The following is a 9,921-nucleotide window of genomic DNA, read 5'->3' as shown; positions in this document are numbered from 1 at the left end:
GACCCAATGGGGAGTGTGAATACAATCATCTCTTCCAATACTTGAAGGGGCCTCATTCCAGAATGCTGGACACTGAAAAGGAACTTGTTAAAGAAATCAGATTTTGGTTTAATGGTAGGAAAAACAGCTTTGATGGTGGAAGCAAAGCCTGCAGCCACTTGGTAGAGATGCTTTAAAGTGGTATCCTATTCAACAGAGAATCAGAGTCCATTTTATCTTCCAAACCTAGTTATTTGTTTAAAATATTATCCTGCTTTCCCTCTGCCCTCCATTTTTCTCAGCATCACCCTCTGGGATAGACTGGTCACAGACAGAAGGTAACTCTAGCATCTCTGGAGCCCTTTGAACCAGGCCACTCCATCAGATTAGCAGCTTTTAGGGGGACAGACCTGGTGTGCACATTGTTAAGCCAGGGTTCAACCAATCATGCTTTACTGAATAAACCAGAATGGGCTGGGTTCTCACAAGCCAAAACCAAGCTGCAGTAAGTGTGTGTGTGTGTGTGTGTGTGTATGCACGTGCATGTGTGAGAAAGCTGCTGTAGCAGAGGAAGAAGATGGCTCACTGTGGACTGGGTGCCATACAGAAGACTGAAAGCAGATGAGTGTTGATTTTACAAGCATGCCTCCCTGATGCTGGATGAGGCCCTGTGCATTGGGCTTGAACGCTGCAGGTCAGGCTTAGCAAGGCTGAATTGCAGGATTCACATCAAATGTGTTTGGCAAACTGACAGTCAGAAGGCGCCCGGCGGCAGCTTTTTCGATTCACAAATTTCATTAAAAGGTATCAGCTTTCGTGAGCAGCTGTTTGCAGAGAAGTCCACCCCCCCCCTTTTGCTTGTTTCTGAGTTTACAATTCCCTTACAGCAGTTGTTGCAACGAGAGATGATTGATCCACTTCTCCCTTTTCCAACATCAAGAGATGGGTAGGCTCCCTAGCTTGCAATTCTCTCTTTAATAATTTGTCAAAATGCATTCTCTCCAAATCAATCTTTACAGGCGATCTTCATTGTTTTAAAGATAATTTTCTTAATGGATTTTGCATTAAGCTGAGGTTGGAGAGTTTTGGATGAGGGCGGGGGAGATTCAGAATCAAATACTCTCTTGGCTGAAGTTCACAAGGTGCCAGGCCCCATACCCCATTTATTACTTCGTTTATTACTTACATAAATGGGGCATGGGGCCTGGCACCTTGAGAACTTCACCTGAGAGAGGATTTGATCTTTGCATGCCAGCTTCCCTTTTTTTTAAAGTTTTCTTAACTTATTTTGAAAGAAGGGAAGCTGGTGTGCAAAGTTACAGGCTCAAGCAAAACTTTCATTTCCCAGGATATACCTGGGCCCGACATTTACCACAGCAACATCCCTGGAAAATAGAAGTGGAGGGCTGCGATACAGTGTTCGGCTTGAACCCATGCCCGCTACTGCGGGGAAAAAGGCAGGTGGGCGGAGGGCAGTCCTGCAGATGAGGGAGGGTGATGGGGACCCATTTTACTGATCTGCCAACTGGTATATTGGTCGTTCCAGCGGCTACTGTCCCCTGGCTGTCATGGCAAGACTTGAAACATCCTGGAAGACACTGGCACACCACTCCCACACCATCACCAAGGTTAAAGGGATGTGAAGTTGTCAAGTGTAGAGCGTGACCCGTCATGGACTTGGATTTTTACTTATGTGGATGGTTTGCAACTGTTCATGACCAGGCGGTTTGGTGCAAATCCCCATTAATGCATTCAGTATTCCAGGGTTGGTCATCCCTTGCGTGTGATCAAAATGTGAGTGAAGGGCACAGGCGTGTGCAAACCTTTTCCACTGCAATGAGTTAGATTGAGAACCAACATTTTTAGCCACCTGTGGCTACCGTAGGTGCAAAAAGTTGACTTCTTTACAAAGAGATGGACTTTTTCAGCCCTTCGCCCTCTTGAGGTCAGGAAGCTCCAGGGCAGGAAAAAAAATGACCCGGGTTTTAAGGGCTACAGGGGATTTTTGACCAAACCCCACGTTTTTTTCAGGACAACGCAAAGAGGAACTAGAAACTCCGGCACAAAGGGCTGTGGATGTTGTTGCAAACAACTTAGGAGGTGAATGTGTTCTCAAACGGCAGTCCAGGGTGCTCTTTCGCCAGAACAGGCACATTTGGGAAAGTGAGGGGAGACGTCCAAATATCACTGCTCTGATTATCCAAATCCACCTCAGTTGTGATTTTGCAAGGGAACAAAGGCAATAAAGCATCTTCTCCTAAGATGAAGGGCATTAAAGGCAGAGTCATAAGGGAGAAGGATCGGGAAAAGTCGCACTGAAGCCAAATCCTAGCTTTGAAGATGCAGAAGATGTAATTCCCGCAGGTGGAATGATGTCAACCCAGCAGAACTGATGCTCAAATTCAGCTGATCTTTCTACACCCATCACTTAGTGATGTGCAACTCATCATGCGATTAACATGCCAGCCAGCCAGGACTGGCCCTTCAGCAGCATGAAAGGAACCTCTTGCAAGTGAGAAAAAACTCGAAGCTGGCAGTTATCCCAAGATCTGGACTCAAACCCAAAGGGATCTAGCATGGAAGCAGACTCAGAATGGGCTGTTTCATCATTCTGGAAGTATTCCGAGCTCAAAATTAACATGATTTGAATTAAAAGTACTTCTGGGAAGTTTGGAACCACCCGTTTGAACTCCACGTTTTAGCCTTGAAACGGTTTGCACAGCCCCTTAAGATTACACTCTGCTTATTCTCAGAGTTACAGGACGTTGAACCATCTTATGCAAAGCTGCGCAGGGAGAGTCGCTTTCAGCATCGTTTCTGTTTCAGGGATGAAATCTCACGCATCGATATAAGCCAGAGTTTCTCAACCTTGGCCACCTGAAGATGTGTGGACTTCAACTCCTAGAATTCCACACATCTTCAAGTAGCCATGGTTGAGAAAGTGATCTAAGCCCTATGGAAGCACACAAAACACAGAACGATGGCTTTGAACATTCCAAGTGCAAAACAATGTTCCAAGGGTTTTTTTTTTAATCAGCACACACACCTTGAGCTGTTTGGCATTTTGTTCAGGGGGCCTACAGCTAACTTGACTGGTCCAACAGACCATTTTGCCGCCGTTTTAGCCTAAGCTTGAAACAAAGCATGATTTCAGTTTCCTACTGAACTATAGTATGGATTGTTTCATTTTTCATACTAACCTGAACCCACTGCACTTCGTAAACCACGTCTTGGTGGCTTGACACAGAAGTCCCCAAATTGTGGGTCAGGAGCAACCGGGGTGGGTGGTGGCAGCTTTTTAATCTGATCAGCCTCACACTGAACACGTGCCTCAGTTTATCTGCACAAGTTGAGGGGGCAGTTGCAGTATTAGGGAAGTTGAGACCACCCTGTGATTCGTAACCGTAATTTAATTATCAATAGTAACTGGCATGTTTATTCCTTGCCTGATTCTAGCCCTGATGAAATCATTTTTATTTGGGGGGGGTGTTTTGTACAATTTCATTATTTTAGGAGGTTCTGATACTGTACCTCCTTAGAAGGTTCAGGGGTGCTGAAGTTTCAGTACCCCTAGCTTGGCGTGTGTTACATAAAGCTGTCCCACTCTCTGTGTGTGTGTGTTTGCAAAAAAAAAGAAAAATTGAGTTGTTTTGGACTTGCCCATTTCTTCACAAGGGCAAATGCTTGGCGCTTGAAATGCTGTCCCCTGCAAAAAAGGTAGACATTCTGCTGGTTACGTAAAGCTTTGTCTCCAAGACAAACGACTGATATCCAGAACATTTCCCTAAGGCAGGCACGACACTTGCTTGATCGTCATGCCAACCCCGTCCCTGGCCAGAGCGACTGCTGCCGAAAACCCAAAACAAGGAGAAAGAAACGGCCGATAAATGGAGACGGAAACTTTTTGTGCCCCCTGCAGCCCTGCCCTCACTTTCACAGACAAGAAAACCAGGAAGGGCACCTTTCCGTTTCCCTGACAGACAGCTAAGAAGTCCTCAAGTTCACTGCATTCGTCAGTCTTCCCTGGCCAGCTTTTTGTATGGAACTGGTGTGTTTAAAACAAAACAAAACCCCACCGGTCTTTGGGGAGATTTTGAAAAAAAAACCACGCAGACATCCGCTTCCCAAAGGGCTAAAAGAGCATACGTGTCAGTTTATAGACGCCAGGAGGGCTTTTGTGGCACAAAATACACTTACAAAAATAACTGTGCATTTATATGTATAATATATACAACACATATACATTATGTATATATTGCCTCCCTGCCTTGCCCCGCAGAAAGCAAACCAGAATCAAAATGTCTCGCGATCCTCTCCCTTGCGGCCCCCCCTCGACTCCCAGAATTCCCTGGTCAGTTGGATCCATGCCAGTGCCGGGGGGGATCTCAAACTGCCCCCTCACTGCCGCCGCTTTGGAAGGATGCCAAGCCCTCCCCTCAATGAAGCCCCCCCCCTGATGCCCTGCTCAAGGGGCCAGACCAGCCACAGAGGTCCTGCCCCTTGGAACAGCCAGCGCCTGGCCCAGCTGGGGATGGTTTGCCCAGACCGGGAGAGGCAAATGATCCAGGGCACCTCTTGAAGGAGGTGGTTGGCATTTCTCGACCAGATTCTCACGTTCCAGCCGAGGCGGCCTCACCAGCCCCACACGCCCCATAAGCCCTGAGGCCGGGATAACTGCTGACCCCTGCCCTGCCCAACCTCAGCTGCCCCCTCGGCTTTCCGGCCAGGCCCCCTCCTTGCTTGAAATGTTAAGACAAACGCTTGGAATTTAAAGGGATTCACATTGTGATGGAGGTCATGAAACACACATTCATACGTGCAGGCGCAAGCACTAGAAAGGCCATGTGCAAAACCGTAAACCCCCCCAGGGTGGGGGGGGGTTGGTAGCCCCCGGGAGGCTTGGGCTGCTCTTCCCTGGGTTCATGGCTTCTCTGCAATTTGCCCCCCCAGCAAGAGGCAAACCGAAGGCCGTGTTTTTTCACAGCTCGCTGGCTTTCACTCCTTCACAGAAGGGAGCCTGTGAGGGGCAGCAGATCAGACCCTTGCAAAATGCCGGGGGGAGCGGGGAGCCTTCGAGGAATTCACTTGGAACAGAAAAGCGGCTGTTATCCCGGGGGAGGGAGGGAGGTGTCTGGGGTGGGCAAGAAGGCCCTGTCTTGCTTCCCTCCCGGCTCCCCTTCAGGAAGAGTCTTGGTCCATGCTGCACCCCAAGGCCTCGATGTCGTTGCTGATGTCCGAGATCATCCGGTCCCATTCGTCCCCCTCCGAGGGCGCAGACTGGTCGTCCGAGCTACCCGTGGCTCCGTTGCCATTGGCTGTGGAGTTGGAGGTTGTCCTCACGGTCCACCTGTATCTCCCAAAGCTGTCCGTGATGATGCCCCGCCCGTCCTTCACGCCAATGGTCTCTAGGAAGTTCTCGAAGTACTGGCTGTCCTTCTCTGGGATGAAGGGCCGAAGGCCTTGGGGAGGAAGAGGAGGAGAGGCAACTCAGGGGAGCACCACAAGGCCTCCCAAAGTCTGTCCGTTGCCTCGGGCCGCTTCCCCCAAGCGGATGTCCAGCAGATGTGCCAGGGGACGTTCCCGCCATCCCCGGCCAGCACAGCTGTTTTGCCTCCCAGCAGATGAGGAGGAGGAGAGGCTGTCCCTGAACTTATACGTGGGAGAATCAGAATGATTATCAGCCCTCTACGGTTGGAAAAACCCTGGGGGTGATGGTTAATCCAGGTCACAAAAATCTGAAGGGTTCCTGAATGTTACTTGGGGGGGGGGCAGCCATTCCCCCAGAGGCTGTGAAGGTGGGAATGTTTACCCAGTTTTGTGTACTTCCTACACCTTTTAACACTCTCTCGTTCTAAAAAAAGTTTTTGTTTTTTTTTTAATTTTAAGGCCAAAAAGCCACTGATCGCTGTTCGAAATAATTAACAGGGCAGATTCTTATTTTCGTTTTTGTCATTAAATTATGACAATTGAAGCAGCCAAGTGCAGGCAAGAGAAAAATGAATGTTTATGGCTGAGGGCAGAAGGGTCATTTACAAGGACTAGACTGCAAGAAAAAAAAAATACGACTCTCTAGCCATTTTCTTTCACCATCCACGTTCAGCAAACAGCGCGGAGAACATTTTCCTCCCAATTTCCTAGGCAGTGATGCCGTGGTGGTGCCTCCGGCCAGCTGCCTCCCAGGCGGCACCCAGACGCTCTGGCTGCTGAGCCAGCAGAGGGAGCCACAGCAAAAGGCAGCTCCGTGCGGGGAAAGGGCCTCCTTTTCCACTAGCCTATGAATGCATCTCCTTCTTAATTCCCCTTTTCAAAAATTCAATTACTCATCTTCTGCTCTGGCTTGTTCTCCCCTTCTGTTGCCATTGTTTTCAATTTTATTTCAACCTAACAACTCACAATTAAAAACCACATCACTGTAGCGGGTAGTTCTGTTTCCCTGGCTATTTAATCAAAATGTTAAGAAAGCATCTGCAGACTTTGTTCAGTCAATACTAGAGCTGCCCCCTAATCGAGGCGTTTTAAGAACGGCTTGAGGTCGGCGTTTAAAACAATCCCCACAATGGTGGGGAAGGGGGAAAAGGGCATTAAAATGGAGCATCTGCCAGAAGAGAAGGGAGCAGATGGGTCTGAGGTCTAAGCCACCCTGTCCCAACCAAGGGCCTGCAGATGTGCTGGACCTCAATTCCCATAACTCCCAGCCAGCCTTAGAATATCAGCTGAGAGCAGCCACTTCCAAAGAGGTAACCAGGTGTGTCCTAAACCATGGCTTAGCGTTGCTTAGCCCATTTTCCTGTCCCTTAGGAGACCCCCCCTTCTCACACCCAACTATTTCCTATAAACAGAACCCTCTCCCAGTTTTTTGTCAGTTGTGTGATTCCTTCCCTTCCGCAGCATTCCTTGAATTTTCCCTTCCACGGGGTCCCTTGAATTTTTATTTATTACTTAAACGTACACACCGACCACCTCACTTTTTCCCTCTTCTTCCCGATGCGCAGCTGCTCAGCCTCCACCGACCACTTCTTCCCAATTTGCAATCCTTGTCCCTAACCTAATGGGTAAAACACCCCCTCCAGATCAATAGCGGGGCGGGGGGGCTTACCCAGTAGAAGGAATTTTCGGCTGTCCCCGTACAGCTGCCGCAGGTTGACACAGAACTCATGTACGGATGCCCCGTTGCGATATTCGTGCAGGAGCATGGCAAACTGCTGGATCTCATGAGAAGAGAGTTTTGTCCGTAACTAGAGAGGAGGAGGAACCTAGTTAAGAAAAAGTGCAGAGAACCGAAGGCTGGAAGAAAACCGAGTTCAAGCAGACATTCAGGGCCACCTCCCTGCAAAGTTGGACAGGATCCTCTCATTTAATGGATCTTCCATGAGTAGAGCATCTGCTGCTTCAGGCTCACCATTTATGGCCTTTCAGTGGAACCCACACCTGTCCTGTCAACGTCAGCACTGAGAAAGACTCTGAATGATGCCCAGGCGCGCCTTTTCCAGTGCTGGGCAAAAGGATCACTTGGGGCAATTCAAAGAGATGCAATCAAAGTTCATCTTTCCTTCTGCACCCCAAGATTCATTCAGGTCACCCGAACTGGGAGTTTTTGCACAGAACCCCACAAAGGATGGCATTGTCGGGACTGCCCTTGCGCACTTGCAAGATTTCAAGGAAGTGGGAAGAGCTCTGGATTGCCTGGAATTCGTAAAGCAAGAGAAAAGCTCAATTTCTACCCAATGAATAGGAAAACCAGCTGACTAAGGGCCCTGCCTCAGTTTCTGGCGCATTATCACTCCCGAGTATTTAGTGATGGTTTTACACAAGGGGACAAGAAGGCAGTCCAAGGGATGTGGCGTAAATCAAAGATGGGATTGAGAAAATGAGCCAGGGAAATACCAAAGGCCAGGCCACTGGCAGGGCTAACCTGGAGGAAAAGGTCTTCATCGGTGTGGAGAAAACAGCTGGGCTTTCCCCCCACCCTCTGTGGATACGGGGGCATTGTCTTAGGGCTGGAAGTGAGGGTGATGCAACAGCATAGGGCCTAACAGAGCAGCTACCTTACTAATCCAAGCTACGGGGTGGGGAGAACTTCCCAGTTCAGTGGGTCTAGCTCAGTGTTTCTCAACCGTGGCAGCTTGAAGATGGGTGGACTTCAACGCCCAGAATTCCCCAGCCAGCCCTGCTCTCCCCCTACCCCAATCCAGTGGCACCGCCTGATAAAACGGAGCAATCCAGAGCTCTAAGCAGGAAGCAAATTCTGGCGTATCCCTAAGGATTCTGTTTCTCTGGCTCTCACCCACCACGCACACCTCCACTGGGGCACGACTCGCCCAACATTAGGGAGGGGACCGCCTGCCTGCTGCCCCAAAGAGGCCCTGGCGGTCGCCGGGCGAGGCAGGCGTTCCTTCCTTGGCGGTGCCCTGCCTACCGTCATCATGTAGTCCTGGAGCATCTCCGTGGCAGTTGTGCTCAACTCGCTGTCGCTGGCCGTCTTGGCGGGGGGAGATGGCTGCGCCGAGAAGGAGGAAGGGGAGTTGCCACCCGTCTCCAAGGACTCGGGGAAAGAACTGGAAAGAGACAAGCGATCCAGAGATGAGGAGACGCCTGCCTCGTGGAACCTTCTCCCCCCGGAAGTGAGGTTAGCCATGGCCCTTCTGGAGTTCGGCGAGGCCCTCAAGGCCTGCCCGTGTGACAGGGGACCGGGGAGGTTTTGCGACGGCTCCCCCACTGCGGTTAACATCCTCCTCTCCTGTTTTGTGTTTTTTTTATAGTTTTTGTAGTTTTAATGATGGTGTTCTATGTATTTATTGGTTCTTTTAATTGAGTGTTGCACACCACCCAGAGTCACTTTCTTGTGAGGCAGGCAGCTATACAAATATGACTGATTGATTGATTGATCAATCAATCAATCAATCTCACAGCCAGTTCCCCAGCCTGGAGGCCTCATCCAGAGCTCAGAAAACAGCAGGGGCAAAGCCAATGAGCCACATCGAGGGCACAGCTCAGCCTCCTTCCCCAGCACAGGGTCTGACAGATGGGCGAAAGTACAGCAGTGTGGGCAATGTGGGCAATGGCCGAGTCAGTTGGGAGTGCCAACCCATCCAGAGGAAGCCCAACTGGGGACAGCCTGGCCCACCATGCTGAGTCAGTGGCACAAGGCCACCTCCCTCCCCTCCGTTCCTGTCAAGGTCACGGGGCCTCGGGACTTCCTGCGAGCAGCAGGACGTGGCGCTGCCCCCACCAGACCTCCTGCCCCCATGACTGCTATGTTGCTTCCATGTTCTCTCTGCTCTTGAAGCAGAGGCTCACGGCTCTGGATCAGAACTCACCGAAGCGATCCCAACGGGTGCCTACAGCCCTGCCCAGATCGCTTGTCCCGACCCTTCTGACCTAGGACATCCTGCTCCCCCGGAACAGAGGATGGAAAGTGGTGTGTTCAGACTAGGGACCCCCAGCGCGTCACCCATGCTTTGCAAGGAACTCACAAAGTGCTTGCTTCCGTTTCGTAGGGATCTTTGACATCCACTTTTGTAGACGAGTCATCTGCGGGGAAGACGGTGGACAGCAGAGCTAAGAACGCTGCAGGGGCCAGGCCACTTCTGGCTCTCCCCTGGGCCGGCCCTGGAAGCCGCCTTCCGATGGCCGGCCCGGAGCAGGAGCCTCTTGCCCGCCAGCCCTGCTGCAGGAGATCTGCAGGGCTTTCGGACTGCCCCACCGAGCGCCCTCAGCCACACGGCGAAGCCATGCGAGTTGCTGGGCTCTTCACTCGCTTTTTACGTTCCGGATCTGCGAGGAATTTCCAAGCTTTCTGGCTGAGAATGAAGCCAAATTCCAGCACAGCGTGAGAGACTCCACAGGAACCCTTTCACCCGCTGAACCAGCGATGGAAATCTAACATGAGGCAAGCGATGCCGAAGCCCGTGTCCAAATAACCCACTTTTCTCCCCTGAACAC

General features: G+C 50.6%; 1 protein-coding gene across 2 annotated transcripts in view; it reads right to left on the bottom strand.

The window, feature by feature from the left end:
- Positions 1–4,112: 4,112 nt before the first annotated feature.
- CCM2 (CCM2 scaffold protein) overlaps positions 4,113–9,921 on the bottom strand; it is a 29,820-nt gene continuing 24,011 nt past the window's right edge. For both annotated transcript variants that reach the window (XM_063303204.1, XM_063303205.1), the window contains exons 7-10: positions 9,453–9,510; positions 8,396–8,534; positions 7,076–7,214; positions 4,113–5,438 (exon numbers count right to left, since the gene is read on the bottom strand). In XM_063303204.1, the coding sequence (XP_063159274.1) occupies positions 5,158–5,438; positions 7,076–7,214; positions 8,396–8,534; positions 9,453–9,510 (617 nt within the window). In that variant the 3' untranslated portion in view covers positions 4,113–5,157. The remainder of the gene's footprint in view (positions 5,439–7,075; positions 7,215–8,395; positions 8,535–9,452; positions 9,511–9,921) is intronic.

Source organism: Candoia aspera, chromosome 4 (genome assembly GCF_035149785.1).
Source record: "Candoia aspera isolate rCanAsp1 chromosome 4, rCanAsp1.hap2, whole genome shotgun sequence".
Lineage (NCBI taxonomy): Eukaryota > Metazoa > Chordata > Lepidosauria > Squamata > Boidae > Candoia > Candoia aspera.
This window is presented reverse-complemented; position numbering and strand designations above follow the sequence as displayed.